The 22500-nt window shown below is 43.6% G+C and overlaps 3 protein-coding genes across 3 annotated transcripts in view; 2 read left to right on the plus strand and 1 right to left on the minus strand.

Annotated features, from left to right (window-relative positions):
- The first annotated feature begins 1975 nt into the window (after positions 1-1975).
- Positions 1976-10048, plus strand: agxta (alanine--glyoxylate and serine--pyruvate aminotransferase a). Its single transcript, XM_063202005.1, has 11 exons — positions 1976-3396; positions 3629-3821; positions 4464-4528; positions 5198-5298; positions 6028-6098; positions 6291-6375; positions 6757-6852; positions 7996-8065; positions 8432-8527; positions 9313-9441; positions 9776-10048. Exons 1-11 carry the CDS (start codon positions 3238-3240, stop codon positions 9881-9883), a joined length of 1173 nt encoding a protein of 390 aa, XP_063058075.1. The 5' UTR covers positions 1976-3237; the 3' UTR covers positions 9884-10048.
- Positions 10049-10998: 950 nt separating this feature from the next.
- On the plus strand, positions 10999-13195 carry dtymk (deoxythymidylate kinase (thymidylate kinase)). Its single transcript, XM_063200318.1, has 5 exons — positions 10999-11269; positions 11506-11614; positions 11785-11875; positions 12198-12395; positions 13040-13195. The coding sequence occupies exons 1-5, from the start codon at positions 11140-11142 to the stop codon at positions 13163-13165; spliced, it is 654 nt and encodes a 217-aa protein (XP_063056388.1). The 5' UTR covers positions 10999-11139; the 3' UTR covers positions 13166-13195.
- Positions 13196-13799: 604 nt separating this feature from the next.
- The window catches only part of atg4b (autophagy related 4B, cysteine peptidase), a 19686-nt gene continuing 10985 nt past the window's right edge, over positions 13800-22500 (minus strand). Inside the window, exons 9-13 of the mRNA XM_063202006.1 lie at positions 19885-19963; positions 18357-18502; positions 16162-16218; positions 15559-15652; positions 13800-14594 (exon numbers count right to left, since the gene is read on the minus strand). Of these exons, the coding sequence (XP_063058076.1) occupies positions 14521-14594; positions 15559-15652; positions 16162-16218; positions 18357-18502; positions 19885-19963 (450 nt within the window). The 3' untranslated portion in view covers positions 13800-14520. The remainder of the gene's footprint in view (positions 14595-15558; positions 15653-16161; positions 16219-18356; positions 18503-19884; positions 19964-22500) is intronic.

The following is a 22500-nucleotide window of genomic DNA, read 5'->3' on the forward strand; positions in this document are numbered from 1 at the left end:
TGCTAGATCTGAAGGGCTACACACTTTTACATATAGTACCAGTCCTCTTTTTGTTGTAGCTTTCAAAATTCATGGATAAACAAAACATCTATGTCTCCATATCTGCATACTACCAATAATAGCTGAAACAGAGCAAAACTTTGCCAAATTCTTTGCTCCTCTTTTTTGCATTCCTCCTAACTGCAGTCCTCTAACTACATTCTTGTGTACATGGCCTAAGCTTCCAAAGATCAGTACTACTAGTCTGCAATCATACCCCAACTGGGAAATACCCAACCTCAATAATGCATGCCGATTTTTCCTCTGAATTTACTATTACAATATCTGGTGTATTTGGGATGTTCTGAAAGTGATCAGAATCAGAAATTTCCTGTTGAAACCAGTTCGTTTTCACAGTGCTGTGTAGAAAAAAACTGCAATCCTGTCTTTGGTGTATTTTCTCTAAGTCCTTCGCAACCAGGTCAACCAAACGGTCGTGCCTGGCCACATACTGTCCCTTATAGTGATTGCACCCATTTAGTATATGAGCAACAGTTTCCTTTTCTTGCTGGTTGGAATGCAGGATACAAGAAGGGTCATACTTTGATGGGTACCAAGTTGACAGGTTGTACCTTGTTGGCAGGCATTGCAGCCTCGCTTTAATGGCAAACACAATTATTTCCTCTGAGATGGAGTGATTTTTAAAAACTGAATGGGACACGGATTTGTCGGCGGACTCACACACTCACACACACACACACACACACACACACACACACACACACACACACACACACACACACACACACACACACACACACACACACACACACACACACACACACACACACGCATCTCCCAATGATGAACACGCCCCTCTTGCAGCCCCGGTGTTCTGTCGAGATGTGTTGCCTCGTCGAGATGAGCGACCGGTCGCCCTATTCGATAGTGGTGTTCTATCGATTTGCGATGCCTCATCTAAATGAGCGACCTTGATTTTCCGCGGAAGGCGTTTCAATCGGTCCACGTAGGACTGTTTTAATAACCATTAGGCCTTTGTTTATTTCGTGCGGAGTTTAGAACGTGCGGCTGCTGACCACTAAAAACAGTGAGCCTCTCGTTTGAGCAACTTAAGAAACGTGCCATATGAAAGAGACTGAGTTGAGTTTGCGCAAATAGGCCCCTACTGGAGAAAGTGTTTGGGATCAGGGCCTGGCTACGGGTTTAATGTAGTCATTTGCTGTTGGTTTCAATGCGACGTGGGCTCGCAAGGCAAATTGTCACATGAAATCATGTGCTATGGGGATAAACAAGCGCTGTTTAGATATTCCCAGATAGCAGATAGCGTATTGTGGCTTTGTTTTGGCAGATGTCTGTCTTTTAATGACCGGAATCATAATTTCATAACATCCCCACGCCAGTGCATTTCTTACCATGTTCAGGCATTTTACAATGCAGTCGATGCAAATTCTTGAGTGAAAAGGGTGGAGGGAGCATTTTGACAGCTCAATTAGAGGTGGCGATTTTTTCTACATAAATAGTCTACATAATAATTTTCTACATAAATAGTCTTTTCTGATCGATGTTACAATGTTCGAGGCTGAGTGTGTGAGCGATTACGGTTAGGCAACAAAGAAGCAAGTGTACGAGGCCACGCTATTTCGCAGATTTTCCAATGATCTGCTGGATGCTCCACGCTATTTCCCGTTTTCCCCCCAGGAGATATATCGTAACTTTCAGTCCATGACAGTCGGTGGACAGGCTATAGGCTACCTAGACTATGGATGACTGGTGGTAACCTCAGGATGACATAGGCTACAGTTTGAGTCACTAAAGTTGACAGTCTCAGGGGATCCTGTATCGTAACTTGCGGTCTCACAATTCGATGGGCAATCACCCGCGAAAACCATCGCGAGGGTGTGCGCATGCGTGCGCATGCTCAGTAGCCTAGAGAATCACATCTCGACGGGTCGCTCATATAGACAGGACACCGGCAACTCCTCGAACACACCCATACGCCTCCCTAACAGCAGGACACCCAAAGAGGCCTGCCTAATGAGGGATCAGATCACACACACCTCCCTCTGATGGCCAGGAATCACCTCCCACTGACGAATGGGCTCAAACCAAAGGTTCGCCTCCCGCTGACGACCCAAGAGTAACATCCCTCTCAGAAGGAAGAAGAACTGCCCCTGAAGATTCAAACCTACACTGATGAACTAAGTTACTAACCGCAATCTGTCACGCAGGACCAAATTCCCTTTTATGACCCCGGTGATACTATCTATCCATGACTCTCATTGCATGTCCGATTGGGCGACTTTAACCCCCTCAATGCAGTCAACATCCTTATGATCAATAACCACCACAAACAAATCTCAGTTATGCCTGTCAGGAGTTCTAGGCACTTTCTCTAATTTATTAATGATGTCCACCATTAATTACTGACAGGTGTGAGGAATAGCCTACTATTGCATTGTGTTAATCAGTCAACAAAATGCCAATAATTGTCCTTGTCTACTTCTCTGATAACAGTGTAGTAGCAATTTTGTGGCATAGACTATGCAAGTTGTCATACATTGTAATGAAATCACTGCCTTTTATGAATGAGCTCTTGATCAAAGGGGTGTGTGTACCATTTATTTGACCCTTCACACAGACCCACTGCGTTCTCAGTAAACGGTGAGATCAATGCAAACAAGTCTGCCAGATAACATGGGAGTCACAATTCTCTTTCTTTTTTTAAATGGTATGGAGTGCCAATACTTTTAATTGTTTCGCCAGACATTTACGTTTTTTTTATTGTTTCCCTCAAATAAACCCGTTGTGAACCAGGTGGGTGTCGTGTCACCATTTCAAACGAAGCAAGTCTCTTTGTTGTTAATCATTACACAGCGGTGAACACTGAAAGACAAGCTAAGCTTTGCAGTAGGATATTTATAATTCGCTTAGGCTATATTTGTTCGCAGTCAGTCTGAAGTTAATATTTCTTTCTATATATACAGACAGTAGTAGTTCGGGGGTGTAGGCTACCCTCAGTCTGGCTTTTGGGGGATTGCGCTGAAGTGAAGTTTGCTGGTTTCTGCTGAACAAGTTTTGTAGTTTCTATTGCCCAAGAACGCAACGCGACCCCACAAAAAGGGAGGAGGGGAGGTAGATGAGGTGGTCAGTTTGCCTGAATTAGGTGGGTTCAATTTATAGGACTCCGTGCAGGCTGCGGTGTTGTAAGAAAGTGAGTCTCTTGGCCGCACAGGAAGCATGCTATCCGAAACAATCCCTCCACCGAAATGCCTACTGGAACCTTACAGGATACCCGACCGACACCTCTTTGGCCCGGGACCGTCCAATGTTCCTTCTCGGATCAGGGAGGCTGGTGCTCAGCCGATGCTGGGACACCTGCATGCGGAGACGGTAGAGGTAACTTGAAGTTTTAAATGTCTCGTCTGTCACACAGCTGCAGGTCGTGAAATAATCCTTGTAACCAGTTTAACGTCATGTCAATTTTCTTCTCTCCAAAAGTTTTTAGAGGTTGGATAGCCTACTGATGTGCTCCCAGACAGACAGCACCTTAAAACAATGTACTGTATGTGGTGAGGTTCATTGTGACAAACTGTACAAGTTCCCTGATGCAGTCAGACTGTGTGTACAGGTGATGAACCACATCAAGAGCGGTGTCCAGTATGCGTTCCAAACCCAGAACCCCATGACACTGGCGGTGAGCGGCCCGGGCCATGCGGCTATGGAGTGCGCCATCTTCAACTCGGTGGAGCCGGGGGAGAGCATCCTCATTGTAGTCAACGGCATCTGGGGAGAGAGGGCCTCGGAGATGGCCGAGAGGATAGGTAATAACCCAGGCTAATACCGTTCATCATCCTCAAGAAAATATGCAGAGATCTTATTCTTGACTTTGGAGAATATGTCGTGCGTAAAAGGTGTGCATGTTGTTCTTATAACGGTTATGCGCTTTGAAAAAAGTAGGCCTATAGTACATTTGTTATGAATAGATATGTCGGATGAGATAGGCTTCTGTCAGTAGGTGTATAGCCTATATGCATGCAGTGGGGTGTTGTGAATCTATCAGGTAATGAATATATGGAAGGAACAGGCATTCCATCAGTAGCCTATAATAATGAATGGGTACACATAATACTGTATCACAGCCAATTACCGGTAATACCTCTAAATGGAGGCAGTGAATGTAATAGTGAAGTACTGTAGACTGTTGGCAGAGAGAGGAGCTATGGTAATGATAATTGATGTAGAAAAATATCCGCAATGCATAGGTAGTATGACAAAGGGGGCGTAAAAGGCAGGTATTTGTATATTTGTAATGAATCTGCACATTGGAGAAGGAGGTGGTGAGCTGTATATGTGGACCTGTGCTGGTGCCTCACCATTTCTTCTCTCTCTCTCTCTCTCTCTCTCTCTCTCTCTCTCTCTCTCTCTCTCTCTCTCTCTCTCTCTCTCTCTCTCTCTCCCCACAGGGGCCAGAGTCAACACAGTAGTGGCAGCACCTGGGGGATGTGTCACCATTAAGGACATAGAACAGGTAACCCCAATAGCTTCAGCCAGGGAATGATTACATAATGCCCAATAATAGCAGAGAGACTTGAATAGACAGAGGTGCCAATGGTTTCTGGGTTAGTTTTGTTGTTTCCAGGTAGTTTTGCATGGGGGAGGGGGTAACCCCCTTTACGCATTGCAGACCTAAGAACCGTTTCATTGAAATGGATGAGACACATGGAGTTTATGCAAGAGATCGGTAATTGTAGCTTTTTGGGGTTGTTGAGGGTCTAGGCATACTGTACTTCAATCTATAATCAAGCAAAGCCTTATGCTGTAACTTGTTGACCTACTGTTTGAATTTGGAGGAAAAACTTTTTCAGGTCAAGCGGAGGCCACACACCCCTTTAAGCAGACCGGAACCTGTTCTTGTTTGGCACCCATAGCAACACATTAAGTTGGCGTATCTCATATAGGCTACAATCTCTAGTGTCACAAAACCCCTCTGTCCCACACGTTAGCATTCCATACACTGATTGTGAATGTAGGTGATTCTGATGAAGATGCAATTAAATTAACCTTTTTTGGAGCTGGTGCGGTAGGCTGATTGCATCAATGAGCTGTCATTTGATTGTGAAACTCCACGATATCTTGATTCTTGATGTTATCCCTGATTGCATTGATTTTTTAAACTGTTTGATGTTGACCCTTCCAGGCCCTGGTGAAATGCAAGCCTGTGGTGCTGTTTATGTGTCATGGGGAATCCTCCACTGGGGTGGTGCATCCTGTAGATGACATCGGTGCTCTGTGCCACAGGTGAGATAAACTGTTAATATGCAGCACATACCGGTATCAGGAATTAAGCTAAATGTGCATTACCAAAGGTGAGATTCAATGTAAACATGTAACACCATTGAGATCCCATGTGAACATGTAACACAGGTAAGATGCCATGTAAACATCTAGCTCTGGTAGGATGCACATTATCTTGATGCCGGGGACTGTGAGGTTTGAATGTGAGGTTGCATGTGAATGCAGGTGAGATGACATGAAACATCACAGGCAGCCATGTACACGTGCCACAGGCAAGATTTCATGTGGCTATTGCTGTATGGTTACCATGCCATGAGGCTATCGCTGTTGGGCAAAATGAATTCATTAGATACAATCTAGGCCACATATTCCAAATGACCTTGTTTTACCTGTCCAATTTAACTCTGTGATCATTCAACCAGCCAATCACCTGGCTGAATTGGACAGGTAAAACCAAGTCATTTGGAATATGTGGCACAACAGCTGCTGCTACAGGTTGAATTCAGGATGCCTGATGCACCAGCTCGGACTCGGCTCTACCGGCCCGGACTCGGTTACGGTTGTCAGGCTTGTTGAGTTGGCAGCTGAATTCCTGACCAAAGCTAGATGCCATAGCAACGTATGGTACAACCATGACACATATGCAAAGCACTCATACAAAAAAAACACCTGTTGAGGATGGTGCTCCTGGTATTATAGTGCCAAAGATGTTAACGTTGTATTACTCCCCAGACATGGCTGCTTGTTCCTGGTGGACTCGGTGGCCTCCCTGGGTGGTGCTCCCCTCCACATGGATAAACAAGGTATCCTAGCAACCAGAGGAATGAGGAGCGAAAGCATGACAAATAAAACCAAATGCCATTTCTGCTTGAAGAATTGCCAATACTGTAACATTAGCCAATAAATTAGCATCTAATCCATTTAATCTCAGATATAAAACATTCTACGTAGCATAAGCATAAAGTTACTTTAATACTGTATTGCTGTTTCCACAGAAATAGATATTTTATACACTGGGTCACAGAAGGTCTTAAACGCCCCGCCAGGGACTGCACCCATCTCCTTCAGTGAGCGAGCATGGTGAGAGGAACATGGGCGCAACATACACACACACACACACACACACACACACACACACACACACACACACACACACACACACACACACACACACACACACTATTGCAATTTCATGAAATGCTTTGCCTTTTTTCTCATCATATTTGACACAAGTGTCATATAAGTCACACATGGACATCTCAAACTGAATTCATGAAAACGGAAGCATCTTTGTTCGCCATATTCATTTAACCCCCTGTGTCTGATTGGGAAAACCAAACCCCACACACACACACACACACACACACACACACACACACACACACACACACACACACACACACACACACACACACATCTTTATGGTGATATCTAACCCCCATGTGTCTCTGATCTCCACAGCCAGAAGATCTTCAACAGAAGGACCAAACCTGTCTCCTACTTCCTGGACATGAGTTGGCTGGCCAACTACTGGGGCTGTGATGGCAAAGCTAGGATGTAAGGGTCTAGCAGCGAAAACCACAGCATTATAAAATTTACAACATATCATATTATAACATTAAACTACTGTGGGTGGCAAGGCAAGGATGTAAGCATTACAACTCCATCACATCAATCTGGGCCGTTGACAGCTTCTGCCGGGCCAGGGACAAAATCCTAGGAAAGGGCCCTCCCAAACAGTACATCCAATGCATTGTCATAAGGAACCAATTCTGGGTCCCACCTTTGCCTGGGCCTGGGACAACAGATCCCTTTGCGATTTCAACAGACGCGACTGTGATTTCAACTCCCTAACCATCAAGTCACGTCGGCGGCCTCATATACATTTGTTCATTTTTCCACGTTCCCCCTGGACTGTGCTTGCGTAACCCTTTTGGTACACGCACCCCTGGTTAGGAATCACTGATCTAAAGGGTGTAAATCTGACCTCTAACTCTAACTGACCACTACGCAGTGTTGGGCAAGCTACTTGTAAAATGTAGTGAGCTAAGCTATCAGCTACTCAACCATAAATTAAGCTTCACTACACTAAAGCTACCACCATCAGAAATGTAGTGAGCTAAGCTACAAAAATGTGCGGAAATGTAGTTCACTACACCAGAAGCTACATTGTCCCGACATAATGTCAGCTTGATAAAATAACAGATAGGCCTACTTTCATTAAAAAAACGTTATTGATCTCACTATACTTTATTGATATTTATTATACATTCAGTAGCCTATGTTTCAAATATCATTATAGGCCACAGGCGTAGGGTGACCCCAATAAGTCCAAGGGGGGACATGGATATGTTTCTGAGGGACGGTATGGGGCACTCCCTGGCATGTGCACCGAAGTTACAAGTATATCCCACCTCTGACTTCATTTCATGCAGGTGGGTCTTGGAACCCCTGTGTGACTGCCTAGATCTCAGGAAAGATAGTCAACATTTTTTCTTCGAGCAACATTGCGGGACAAAATGTAGCTTTTGTGGAAGCTACATCGCTACTTGAGACAAAAAATAGCTTAACTACAGGGAAGTTACTTAATACATAAAGTAGTGAAGCTAAGACCAAGCTACTGGGGAATGTAGTTAAACTAGTAGCTTCGCTACAAGTAGCTAAGCTACTGCCCATCACTGCCACTACTGTCTACTACAGGTACCACCACACAGGGCCTGTTTCTGGCTTCTTTGGTCTGAGGGAAGCGCTGGCCATTCTGGCAGAGACGGTAAGTTAAAGCAAATTCTATTTTTTTGAAAAACTCAAGAGTTCCTGAATCAATAAAAAAATGACAGGAGCCAGTTTGTGTTTCTGGATGAATGTTTTGATATGTTCTCCATTCCACGATGAGTGAGTGTGTGTGCGTGTGTGTGTGTGTGTGTGTGTGTGTGTGTGTGTGTGTGTGTGTGTGTGTGTGTGTGTGTGTGTGTGTGTGTGCGCGTGCGTGCGTGCATGCGCGTGTGCAGCGCACCTGTGTGTGCATATGTGTTATTTGTGTGTAATGAGGCCGTGTGTGTGTGTGTGTGTGTGTGTGTGTGTGTGTGTGTGTGTGTGTGTGTGTGTGTGTGTGTGTGTGTGTGTGTGTGTGTTTCAGGGTCTGGAGAACTCCTGGAAGCGCCACAGAGAAGTAGCCGAGTATTTCCACAGGGGCCTGGAGGCCATGGGGCTCAAGCTGTTTGTGGAGGACAAGGTAACAGCATTACTGCATAACATGGGAGTACGGTGCACCTGTCCACCGGCTGTTTGCCCGTGGGGACCCAGGTTCGAATCTTGCCTGGGCCATACCCCATCTCTTCTTCCCACACAGTTCCTGTCTCCATTTACACTGTCCAGATCAATCAAGGCCATAAAAGTCACTGTGCTACTACCATCTAACCAATACTAATGAATCCATATAGACCAGGGGTGTCAAACTCATTTAGGTTCAGGGGCCACATACAGTGAATTTGATCTCAACTGGGCCGGACCAGAACCATAATTGCGAAATATTGATATTTGAAATATTGAAATTTCTGCTTGAAATCGGAATCGCATTGCTAGTCAGTGTGGAGTGGGTATATCTGGAGCATTTACTGTAAATGGCGAGCAAAAAAAGCCCAAAAAAGACAAATTCATTCTCAAGTAGGCGATTGCGACACCTGCAGCACCCTTGTACGCTGCGATAGTTGTTCTTATTTTTCGATATTCTTAGTTTTATTTCTCTACAAGTCATATTAAACTATCTGACCGGCTGCATCCTACCCCCACGTCTAATGTTTGACATCCCTTATATAGACCAGAGAGAGTATGGGGCTTTAGCTATTTGTGGATGACAATGCAAGTAATACTAACCAGTAACTATATTATAGGCCATCTCACATGTTTTGTATAGAGGAAAAGGTACATAAATGCAGTTGCAAATCTGGAGTTCCTCATTATACATAGGCTAATGTTAAATAACAAATCCATGGGCTTCATGTCCCTTTCTGCTGATAGAACGCCAGGTTGCCCACGGTGACGACTATCATGGCTCCTCCTGGTTACGAGTGGAAGGAGATCACAGCCTACATCATGAGGACTCACCAGATCGAGATCTCAGGAGGACTCGGACCCTCTGCTGGCATGGTGAGACTGTGTGTGTGTCTGTGTGTCTGTGTGTGAACACTCTCATTGTGTGTGTGTGTGTGTGTGTGTGTGTGTGTGTGTGTGTGTGTGTGTGTGTGTGTGTGTGTGTGTGTGTGTGTGTGTGTGTGTGTGTGTGTGTGTGTGTGTGTGTGTGTGTGTCTGTGTCTGTGTGTGTGTGTGTGTGTGTGTGTGTGTGTGTGTGTGTGTGTGAGTGTGTGTGTGTGTGTGTGTTTGTGTGTGTGTGTTGTCAAAAGAGAGATATATAGACTAATGGACCTCTAGTCCGTCTGCTTGAAGTAGCCCATAGTCCTGACCCTTCTGCTGTGTTGAACAGGTGCTGCGTGTGGGCCTGATGGGATGCAATGCCACAATAGCCAATGTCGACATGATCCTCGCTGCCCTGGCAGACGCACTCAAACACTGCCACAAGAGCAGGGTCTGACAAGCAAATCTGGGAAAGACTATATGTAAACCAGTCTAAAAAGTCCGTCATTTCACCTGTTTAATCTCCTAATTTATCATTAAGGATTGTCTGTTGAAATATGTCTCAGGGATCAAAATGTTCACAATGTGTTGATATTTAAAATTAAAGGAAAATGTTTCACTGAAGAAAATGGTCTTTTTGTTTCATTATTATATTACAGTTTTTCTCAATATGTTTTGTACATTTCTCACAACAGAATAATGATTCTCAAAAGTCTTTGTTCAATTGTGACTTCCAGATGTTACCTGTGCACATGGTCAAATCAGTTTCTCATTGTTTTCGGCATATAGCAAATGCTCTCGTCCACCATGCCATGGCTGTGTACAATTCTCAGTGATTTCGTACATTATCAATTGCTGAATGCATGAAACTATCTCAATCTTATCTGATCAATGTAATATAAAGCCAAATTTACAACATTTACCATCCAATCTAAACAACATTTCACTTCAGAAAAGATCCTCAAGAGTGTACCGGTACTATTCAATTGACAACATGAGAAATTGATTTGACTAGCTTGTCCATACACTAGTGTTTCCCAACCAGGGGTATGTGTACCACTAGGGGTACGCAAGCACACCTCAGGGGGTACTTGGAAAAATGTAATAATAATAACAAATATATGGAGTGTAGTCACATTGGGAATGGGATAGAGGAATAGATATAGAGCATGAGTGAGAGGGGTACTCATCATATGACAAAATTGCTTAGGGGTACGTAGGACAAAAAAGGTTGGGAACCACTGCACTATGACACAATGACTAACCATTCTGCTGGCGCTGATACGTTCATTGACACAAAAAACTTGATTTTGAAAGACAAATAAGGGTTTTGAGCAAGAGACTCGGTTTTGCAGGTTATCCACGGTGTTTTGCCATTTGTTAAAGCTGTTTTGAGAATTAATATTATGTTTTGCAAATTGCGAGAGAGATTCGAGAAATGTACAAACCAAGTGAGAAATACTGTAAACCATTCTGTGCAGTACATCAAGAAAACAGTAGATGGCAGTCATACATTGCTCCTCGGCTCTGGCTCTTCCTAAAATCTCTGACTGCTATTTTGATACAACCGAACATCACGGATCCTGGAACCGGATATGACATATATTGTTTGTTTGGAGCAAAAAAGCGCGCAGTAGGAGGAGGATTGCCCCAGTTTTCCAGTCGACTTCGTAGCATTTCCCAACCAAGCTTTCTCAAACATTGCACGCAAAAATGACTTGCAGAAGAGGTGCTTTGATTGTCCTGGAGGGAGTTGACAGGGCTGGGAAAACGACACAATGCAAGAAATTAGTCCAAGCGCTGCAACAAAGCGGAAGACCAGCGGAGATGATGAGATTTCCCGGTAAAATCAGTCTCCTTTCATAAGGACAAGAATTTGACCGTCTGCTTTTTATGTTGGATGTTGAGTTTGCTCTCTCTAATGGTTGTCACTTTTGCTTATCACAGCAATGTAATTATGTAGTTAACGCGGTCTAAAATCAATCCGTATCAGGTCTCACAATGCCTTTGTAAGTTAGCATCGCCACCTATCTTGGCATTGACGTGTCTTATAACCACTGTGATGATGAAACCATACAGACAGGACCACTCAAATCGGCCAGCTGATCAGCTCTTACCTGGAGAAAAAGAGCAATCTGGAGGACCACACTGTTCACCTGCTCTTCTCCGCCAACCGATGGGAACTTGTGTAAGCTTTTTTCAGTTATTACGCAGTAGCCTACCAATGTTGTCATATATTCTCTGGTTTATCTTTTAATAATGATTTGATGATTAATACTAATTTGGCCAAACAACTTCAGCTGTCTAGTTTAACTGCACTGGTGTCAGTAGCCAAAACTGTTGCCTGTGTGCCTTTAGGCCAGAGATGCGTGAGAAACTGGACCAGGGCATCAGTCTGGTGGTGGACAGATATGCCTTCTCTGGAGTCGCCTTCACCAGTGCCAAACCTGTGAGTCCCACACATACCATTTGGATTTAGGCTACATAATGCCACAGCCTACACACAAACCACAACCTTTAGAGTACACAGCCGTTACAGTACACACTCCACCCACTCATTATACAGCAGTAGCCTGTACCTGTGTGTGTGTGTGTGTGTGTGTGTGTGTGTGTGTGTGTGTGTGTGTGTGTGTGTGTGTGTGTGTGTGTGTGTGTGTTCAAGACTGGTGTATCAAAATGTGAACATTGTAACCCATAAAAGGGGGTATGATAAAAACGGGTATGCTATTGGAGATCAGTCATTTTATTTGGTGCTGTGTGTGTGTGTCTAGGGCTTCTCTCTGGACTGGTGTAAGTCTCCGGATGTGGGTCTTCCTAAGCCAGACCTGGTGATGTTCCTGAAGCTAAACCCAGCTGAGGCGGAGGGCAGGGGGGAGTTTGGGGCAGAGAGATATGAAACCAGCGTCTTCCAGAGGACTGTACAGACGCGATTCGACCAGCTCATGCAGGACAAGACCGTCAACTGGCAGGTACGACACCTGTTACTTTAGACACACCAGTCTCCTGGTAGTATTTGTTACAGTGCCTTTTGTTGTTTGAGGAAGCGTGCTCACCTAAAGATCATTTATAGTCTTCAGGTGCCTGAAACCAGTTAAATGCCAATGAGTAGAGAAAAAAACGGCATATGAATATTAATTTTACCGTGTATATTGTTAAATTTATATTTGTTAGCATAGGTCCCAAATTAAGGGGGACTTATTGACCCCCCAAAGATTGAGGTGGAGGGGCAAAAATGAAAATGTGGATTGTTTTCTTCTACCTGCATATTATGCACATACTTACAATACATACATTACAATATTCTACAATTTTGACCCCCCCCGAATGTTGAGCTTAAGTTGGCACCTTTGTTTGTTAGTGTATCTTGGTGGGTAGATTACTGTTACCTATTGTATCAATATCACAGTTGGGCAACTCGGTCAATTTGCACTATCACATCCAATTTAACATTTTCACCTAAATTGGTGATATTCTTGACTTGATGTGTTCCCTCTTTACTTATCTCAGGGGATTGACGCTGGTAGCAGTAGGGGAGGTGCATGCGGATGTTAAGCGTGTGCGCGTGTATATGTGTGTGTTTTCCCTAATGTGTGTCCTATGTGCTGTGTCTCAGATAATCGATGCGGCTCGCAGTATAGAAGAGGTGCATGAGGATGTAAAGGAGCACTCGGTCAACGCCATCAACAGAGTGGAGGAGCAACCATTACAAGAACTCTGGAAGGAGACCACCACCTGCTGAGAGAGAGAGAGAGAGAGAGAGAGAGAGAGATTGTGTGTGAGAGAGAGAGAGAGAGAGAGAGAGAGAGAGAGAGAGAGAGAGAGAGAGAGAGAGAGAGAGAGAGAGAGATTGTGTGTGTTAGTTAGTTGATCGCCTATGGTGTGTATCTGTGTTCCACGGCTTGTGGTCGGTGTGTATGCACACCAGTCTCACCTAATCGCATGCCGATTAAGGCCTTTATGTATACTGTAGTTATTGGCTTCACTAAACCATGCTGACTCCAACCTACAGGTAAATTCAATGCACACACCAAATTACAGATGTGCTCACTGCAGATGTTACACTTACGATTAACGCATGGCTGATACAGGAATTTAGGACTGTACACGGGACTTGCGTAGTCATACGCAAGGCATTGCTTCAATGCCTCTGCATAGTGAAACGCGTCCTGTTAATTTTTGATACTTAACGTGCGTTGCATGCATCGTCATTGAAGGACCCACTTGCATCCGTGTGGGGGATGCGTTAAGTCGAATTACTCGCCTTGACTATGTAAGCATCCTGAGTGAGTTGAATCTAACTGAGCAGGTCCATTGTTTTTCCCCCTCAGTCCATGAAACTATACGGACATGACCAAAAAAATGTAATCAAGACAAATCTTTTAGATTTTTATTTTGTTTTTCATTTTTAAATCATTTTCTTGCGTACATGTTTTTTTATTTATCATATGCACAGTTAAGAGTAAATAAATAATTTTAAAATGCACCTGTGTACAGAGATAGGGAACATGATAGACATAGTGTTTTTCATTTACAAGTGATAACCTACACGGTTGATTACGACTTTTTCAACCAAAAACCTTTTTTAAATCCCCATTCAAGAGTGCTGAGATACAGATTTGCAAAATAAAAGCAACTTATATCAAAACAAGAGCACACCAGAGTGGTGTTTTATTAACTTCGTATTAGTCACTGGAGTCGTGTTATGGCAATGAATCGCTCGCTTGGGCAGGGGGCAAGGCACCTGTATCACGTTAAAACAATTGTTCAAAGTGTTAAGACTTACAAAAACAAAAGAAAAGAAAAGAAAGGCGTCGATCCTAGTTTGCACGATGACCTCTCTGTGATCCCTGGAGTCCAGGCTGAGAGAAGTGGGGTGCAGGCCTGCGCTCAAGACGAGAAGCGGTGGTTTTGGGGAAAGGGGCGGTTTAGTTTTTGCTGCATGAGACGCCACAGACTGGTCGCCAGTCAGTTAGTCCTCCTGTCTGTCTGTCCGTCTGTCTGACTGGCCGCTCTTCATCAGAGAAGAAGAGGGTGACTGTGTCAGCGGGACAAGTGACCACTCTTCATCTTCCTCTCAATATTCTCTCCTCTTCTTCACAAAGACAGGATCTCAAACTCCTCGTCCTCCGAGTCAAAGAACCGCTCCAGCCGATCCGAGTCAGAGAAATCTGAAGGATCAGAGATGTACAGAGTGAGAAATGGATGATTAATTAATGACTGAAAAGTTGCAGAGACAGAGTATGTAAGTTACTAGCAAGCAGCGGAAGTAGTGAGAACCCATAACTTGACTCTGGGTCCACACATCAGGAATGCAAGTTGATAGAGGCGGCACTTTTAGGTATCCAAAAAACTGGCCAATCAGAATCATAGCATGCACACAATTATTTATTTAGCGGAGACATGACAGTTTATTGTACACACTCCTCTATATGTCATCAAACAGTCACTTCTCTGCTATGTCATCAATGACGATGTGTGTACTGTGTTAAAATCTAGAACATATTCATTCTTTTAACAAAAATATGAAGAGAGATTTTGAAGGCATTTTCTGGTGGCAAGGATGTGTTTACTCCTACACTGATCTTCAATGCAGCCTTCTCTACATTCTTGTGGCAATAGTCAAGCAAGGGAACCCAGATTAATTAGAATTAGAGACTTGTGAATCTGTGGTTGTTCAATAACTTTAGTGAAGCACCCTTAATTAACCTTCAGGACTACAGCTGTAGCTGTGCGGGTTGTCAGAGGGCTATAAGCATTCCTCAGAGTGGCAGTCCTCAACATTTGCCATATTGTGGCAACCCATAGTGACTGTTAAAATCCAGGCTGTTAACATTAACACTTTCAAGTAGACTAATTAACCTCTCAGGCTGTTGGGAAGATCTCGAATGAGGATCCAAACATTGGCAATGTAAAATAACTAAATATTTTTGAATAGTGATTGAGTAAGATTGTGCTTATACTGGACGTGCCTTGACTTTCAAAAGTAGGTAAGATAATGTTGATTTGGCAGACTGGATCAATTATGATATTTGCAGGGGAAAATGGGGCAAGATGCAGGAGTAACTTGGTGCAAGATGACATTGCAGCATAATTGTGATGGCATTGCAGAGATAAATCAGTGTGGCTACAAACCTGGCGTGAGGTTGAGGACATCACCACTGATGAAATGAGAGGGCTGGCTGTCCACCAGCTCAAACATGGGCAGGCCTCCTTTACAGCAAGAGAGCTGGGGAACAGAGGACACACTGCTTTACTCCATCACACACACGCACACAGTTCACCAGCTCAAACATGGGCAAGCCTTCTTTAGCAAGAGAGCTGGGGAACAGGAGACATGCTGCATTTTTCCTTGTCTCTCTCTCATAGGCAGGCCTTTACATCACGGGGAACATACAACACCACTCACACTGGGAACAGCCGTCCCATGCAAATTGTTTGGGCAACCAATCTCTAGTGTCAGCTGATACAGCAATGTCCTGACCTGCGCAGCCTGAGTCTGTACTGTACATCATGTTTCGTGGTGCTTTATCAACGAGAACCGACCCGGGGTACGTTTCTCAACAGCATCATTGCTAACTAAGCACTTTGCAACTTACTTGGTTGCAATGCAATTTCCCATTGCTCAATCTACTAAGCTGCTAAGTGGTTAGCAACAACGTGTTGAAGTGAGAAACGTGGTCCAGAGTGTGTACAGGTGGTGCTTTTATCGAGCGGAAAGGGCACTCTTGCACTCACCTTCCGGATCTGTGCACACCACTCATCAAAGTCGTCCTCTGTTTGGCAGAAGAAACCCTGCAAAGCAAGAACGAGTCAACATCAAAACCATCCTTTAGTGATGCAACAATGAGTCAGACTCCAGCCGGGATGCTACCCATCTGTCTATTAACGTCCCATATCACTCCAAGCACAATGCATCAGACAGTTTCTAGTCCTTTGAGTGAAATGAAACCGAATCCATGTGATGTAATGTGAGGCACTGTGACACAGCGCGCTAAGGCCAGTTTCAAGTCCAGCCCTGCCACATCTCTCCCTCTCTCTCTCAGCAACCACACACGCACGCACACACACACACACACGCACACACACACACCAAGCCCTGCATGATAGTCGGCACAGGTCATTCCATCCTGCTGTTTGATGAGCTTTACGGGCAAATTGACCCTGTAGCTTTGGTGGTCACCACAGGCTTGTCTGTCCTGCTGTGTGGCATCAAGGCACAGGAACATTGCTAACACATCTACACTGTACATGTTGACAATACTGACATTTATATAGCAATGATGGATCTCAAAAGCATGTTAATGCAAATTCAATGATGGTGTGTGAATAAAGTTCTGTTGGAAAGTTTATGGAAAAGTTATTTAAATGTAATTTATTTCACATATAATTTATGTTTTATCAAAATACCCGGCTATGTGTAAAGACAGACAGTGGCCAGCTCAATGGTGACATGATTAGTGGATCTGCCTCCTCAGACCAGCGGAAGGATAAATTAGTCAATTATTCAAGCATAGACCTCAGCCTAACCAACGCTCCACACACCAACTACCCCCCTCCCCCTCTCCTTTCAACAATCAACACACAAAAAGCCTTTGAAAAATGTTTAAACCCATCAGTTGTTACTGTCGTCCACTTCTCACCCATCTGGGTCTAAGCCTAATATTGCATAGACTACATTATAATGTTACATAATGGCCTGTCACAGATACAGACACTGATTTATTCTTCTGCGGGGTCCTCGTTCCTGTGCTTTCTCTTTGACACACACATGAATGCGTGCGCGTGCACACACACACACACACACACAGGTGTAACAAGAGCGCAGCTGTCCTCTGTACTTTACTGTACTGTACTCTGCTGCTGCTGCGTGTCATCTTACCCTGGGGACAATTTGCTGTGGTACACAGAAATATCCTCCACTGGTTTAATAGAGGCCACCTATGGTGAAGGGCTACGGTGTAAACGTGTCTCAGCCGTGGTGTAATGGTTAGGGAGTTGGACTGTTGATCACATGGCCGGAAGGTCAATCCCTACCCCTTGCATCCTTCACTCAATGGCTGAAGTGGCTTTGAGCAAGGCACCGACCTAACCCCACATTGCTGCACATTGTGTCCATTATCAGACTGGCAAAGTGTACCCATGTACAGTACAGTGTTCACAATCAGAGAACAATAGAACAATAGATCACTACAAACACGCGCGCACACACAGATCCAGATGTGACCAGCTACTGTTTGGTTGAGCTGTGCCCTGACCAAAACCATCCCTAAACCTAACCTGTCAGAAAAGAAATATTGCTGCTGCTTTACTTTTGCCAAGAACAGCGACATTTGGCGAAGTTCTAGCAAAAATCACAGGTTCAAGTAAAAGCCCTGCCACAGATTTGATTCAACCAGCTTTAAATCAGCTGATTAGTGAGCACTCAAGACAGGTAGGCCAGCTACTTACTGGAGTCACTTGCTGTGTTGAAAGGAAACTCTGGCTAGGTTTTATTTATTTATTTATTTATAAAAATTTTTCTTCAATGCTACTATTACTATGTCAGAACGCTACAAAGGACTTTTAGAAAAAAAAAGCACAACAAAATACCTCCTCTTAATGTATGTTCTCTACAAGTCTTCTGTTGTCCAGTCCTGCACTTTAAATGTCTGTATGAGCACTGTCTATGTCCATACTGTCTTATGTCCATGTATGAGTACTGTCTATGTCTATACTGTCTATGTCCTTACCTAGATTAGTCTATGTCTGCATGGGAAAGCAAGAAACGTAATTTCAAATTCTTTGTATGACCAGTGCATGTAAAGAAATTGACAATAAAACCAACTTGACTTGACTTGACTTGACTTGTTTTTACTGTCTGGACCTGGAAATTGGCACCTCTGCAGGCAATAGATCATGCGTGTGTGCAGGTGTACGTATTTTGTCCTCACCGCTGCGATGGAGGGGTCTAGTTCACAGATGTGCATGCGGCAGGGCGGGTGCTGGCAGTGGTAGGAGTCGTCCGCCACCTGGCTGTCATCGCCAGGCTCCACCGCAGGCTGCGTGGTGTGGGGGTCCAGGTAGATCAACTCCTCCCCTGTAGATGGCAGTGTTGGTATTATATTACTTACAGCATACATTGCCTGCCTATTACCAGAGAATCGTATATGAGAGGGAGATAAAGCAGGCGGGTCATTTTCCGGTATCTACTTTACGTCGGGTGAACGCCCCTTTAGGTAACCTTCGATTTAGAGACCTCCAGAGTCTTGAGGTTGAGAATAAATCGAGTCCCCTTAGCGCTGTAGATGGCTGTAGTGCACGTCTTGTGCAAACACCACGAAAAGAGAAGAAGGAGGGACAACGCCCCCTTAGGAGACCGAATTTTGAGCACACACTTTTGCATTGAGTGGGCGTGTTTCGATTCCTCTTTATTATATATCCAACCTCTTTGCTATTGCCATTTGCCTAATTGCTTGGTGGGACTAGGCTAGCCTTGGAAAATCACCACAATAGACCAACTCAAGTCTTAGAAAAACACTGTGGTGACTGCTACACTTCTTGTCTTAAACGGCAGTCTTATAGTCTGCCATTTACGCAGATGTTGAGACTGGGGTAGGTTAATTTAATCACTAATCCTCCTGAGGGCAATATTGCACTCTGAATTAGATTAAGCCACAAGGTGGCTATGGATTAAGAGGGCAGATCTGTGGGCAAGTGCTGTGCTGGGACACAGGCCGGAGTCTGATCACCTCGGGCCGGGTCGCCTGGGCAAGGGTGTCTGATGTTGAAAGACCCGAAGCACCCAATCGCCCCTAGATAACATGATTGATGATGTGTCCCAGCGCATCCGTGAGATGTATCTTTCAACTGATACATCTCTCCAGGACAACACATAAGACTAAGGCATTCAGGGAATCATAAGGATTCATAAGGGATTCAGTTGATCACATTCTCTGGGTTCCTGTTGAAAATGTTTAATATTAAGGCATGGCCCCTGTTATAAAACTGCTGTTACCTAAATGGCCAAGTAACAATGCACAGCAGCATTACTGAGGATTCAGTTGATCACATTCTCTGTGTTCCTGTTGAAAATGTTAAACGGCCCCTATAAAACTGCTGTTACCTAAATGGCCAAGTAGCAATGCACAGCAGCATTACTGAGGTTTCTGTGTAATGTCATATTGGTGTAGTTGTACTAATAGTTAAGTCTTCAACTAGCACAGCATATCATGAGGCTACGCCTCAGTGGAGTGAATATCCCGATGGATTGGAGGGATCTTTTTTGAGGACGTGCTAAAAACAAGGCTTTCGTGTGTGAACGACTGAATCAATACAATCGTTATACGGTAGAAAAGCTGCACATTTGACTGAAGTCAAGAATCTGAGTCAAGGATGCAGCTTTTCTGGAGAGATGAGATATGGGGGAATCGAACGTGAACATGAGAGACAGACAAACAGTCAGACGTAATCGGAGCTCACCTACAAACCCGATGAAGTAGTGAGCGCTGTTGGGCTTCCCTCCGATCACCCCTAGCGACTGGGGAAGCATGAAGCATTGCTGTAGACACACAAATAAACAACAGACAACTCATCACTAACAGTACCATGACTGTGGCATTACATACATTAATAGCTAGATGACTTGACATCTAGTTATTAAAACTTGACACATGCTTAACTACTTTATATGACTGGGAAAGTGAGACGCGTTGCTGTAGACCATGTCAAACTCAAATTCAGAGGGGGACCATACTCAAATATTTTTTTTTTGAAAAAAATGTTTTGGGCACATTTGAAATGATCTCACTGGCCAAATAAAATGACTCGGGCCAGATTTTGACATCCCTGCTGTAGACACACAAAACCTCAATACTTATGGCTGCATTACTGTGGCATTACATACATTAATAATAGCTACAGTATATGACTAAACATGCTTAACTACATGGCTTAGCATTACTTGCATAACGTCCATAATGTAAGTACATTATAGGATGGCTTAGTGACCTACAGTGAAACACTTAACGATAATTTGACATATATAACTACTGTATATAGTTACAACTATTCAGATGGTCTACTGTAGAGGAGGGAACAACTTATCATACAGCGTAACAACATACTGCCTGCATGATTTAACTCAGTGTTTCCCATACATTGAGGAACCTATGGCGCACCCTTGACCAGCACCCTTCATGTACAGTTGAGGACGATATTTAGACATTCGACATTTCTCTTGATTTCTCAGTAAGAATTACCATTATTCACAGTTTCTGTTATTCTGGAAACAACTACACTGATGGAGATAATGTTCAATGAGTTGAATTTGGATTTTTCTATTGTTACGATGAGTTTAAACAAAAAAGGGCAAAAATGACAAGGACAAAATTATTAGCCCCCTGATCATTAATAGTCAATATGGCGCCATTTATGAACCAAAACTGACAACAGGCTCTGTTGCTACCTAGGTTGGCTCGTGCCCCACTAGGGATTTTGGCCCATTTCTTCACTGCAAAGTGTTCTAGCTGGTCCAAATCGCATGGATGCTGAGCATAGACATTAACCACAGACTCTCAGTGGGATTGAGGACTGGACTATGAGCGGGTGATTCCAATATCATGGTTTTAATGTCCTTGAAGAACCTCTGAACTAATCTAAATGTATGCTTTGGGTTACAATGTTGTTGGAAGACCCAGCAATCCAGATTCAGACCCAGACTCACTGTGTCTGAGGCTGAATAACAGACTAAACTTGATGCCCTTCCACTATGTGTAACTGTGGAAACTGCTTAGCCTCATTAGACCAAAGAAGCATTGGACACCTGCCTAGATGATTGTTATTGACCTGGCCTCACCTGGAGGTCCCCCCCCCCCCAAGAAAGACAGTTGTTAGGGCTTGTCATCATATTGGGCTTTGGGGCCATCATCACAGAAGAACCTTTTTACTAAAGGCAGTGCATATCAGAGTGTTATTGAGCTTTGCCTGTGAACATTTGAAAGTCAAAAATGAGTTTTGAACGTCTCTGCTTTCATCTGATGATATTCAATTGCACCTGCTTTGATGCATGAATTCTGCTTCTGTCAGGTGAAGAAAGGGATAGGCCTTGAATCGTTATAAGATGGTTTCCACAATTAAACATGGTGGTGGATGCATCATTCTGTGGCAGCCTCAGCCACAGGAAACCTTGTTTGGGTGTACGGCACCATAAAAACTGAAAATTATGATAGAATGTGGAAAGTGACCTTGCAAAAATATGCTCATAGAGGGAGTTAAGATCTTCACTGGATCTTTCAATAAGATAATAACCCAAAACGTGCATCCAAAATAGTTCAAATGTTCTTCAAGGATACTAAAACCATGGTCATGGAGTGGTTCAGACCTCAATCCTTTAGATAGTATTTGAAGAGTGCTGAAAATGAATGTCCATCCTAAACATCCATGCAATTTGGACCAGCTTAACTATTTGCAATGAAAAAAATGGGCCAAAATCCCTGGTAGGACATGTGTCAACATAGTTAACAACTAATCAAAGTGCCTGGTGTCAATTTTTGTTCATAAATGGCACTGTATTGACTATTAATGATAAGGGGGCTAATAATTTTGTCCTTGCCATTTTTACACTTTTTTGTTTAAACTCATTGTGAAAATGGAAAAGTCCAAATTTAACTTATTGGATACTATCTCCATGGTGTATTCGTTTCCAGAATAACATTCATTTATTAATAATGATCATTCTCAATGATCAGTGAAGAGATATGTCTAATTTCAGAAGGGGGGCTAATAATATCGTCCTCAACTCTATGTAGAATGTGTACGTATGTGTGTGTGGGGAAAAAGGCATAGCCTACTCTCTTAGACCCTTTTTGTGCGTTAACAATTTCACAGTGCTCCAAAATTCTTATCTGCCCTCCTATTTACCGGTAGTTTTTTTGTTTCTTTTTCATTGCATAGACCCCTGCATGAGGGACGAATGAAAAGTGTGTTGCAAACAGAAATGATTCACTGTACTGCATTTTTAAAATATATATGTCGATGCTTACTACTATACAGGTCATGGGTAAAATCTTAGTAATTGTAGTTTCTCAAACCATAAAT

This window comes from Engraulis encrasicolus, chromosome 6 (genome assembly GCF_034702125.1).
Source record: "Engraulis encrasicolus isolate BLACKSEA-1 chromosome 6, IST_EnEncr_1.0, whole genome shotgun sequence".
In the NCBI taxonomy this organism is placed as follows: domain Eukaryota; kingdom Metazoa; phylum Chordata; class Actinopteri; order Clupeiformes; family Engraulidae; genus Engraulis; species Engraulis encrasicolus.

Bases quoted from the DNA above. Each gene is read 5' to 3' on its own strand.
- agxta (XM_063202005.1), top strand. From the start codon at position 3,238: ATGCTATCCGAAACAATCCCTCCACCGAAATGCCTACTGGAACCTTAC. The intron at 4,529-5,197 runs GTAACCCCAATA...TGACCCTTCCAG, and splicing joins CCATTAAGGACATAGAACAG to GCCCTGGTGAAATGCAAGCC. The intron at 6,376-6,756 runs GTGAGAGGAACA...TGATCTCCACAG, and splicing joins TCCTTCAGTGAGCGAGCATG to CCAGAAGATCTTCAACAGAA.
- dtymk (XM_063200318.1), top strand. From the start codon at position 11,140: ATGACTTGCAGAAGAGGTGCTTTGATTGTCCTGGAGGGAGTTGACAGG. The intron at 11,270-11,505 runs GTAAAATCAGTC...GAAACCATACAG, and splicing joins GGAGATGATGAGATTTCCCG to ACAGGACCACTCAAATCGGC. The intron at 11,876-12,197 runs GTGAGTCCCACA...GTGTGTGTCTAG, and splicing joins CCTTCACCAGTGCCAAACCT to GGCTTCTCTCTGGACTGGTG.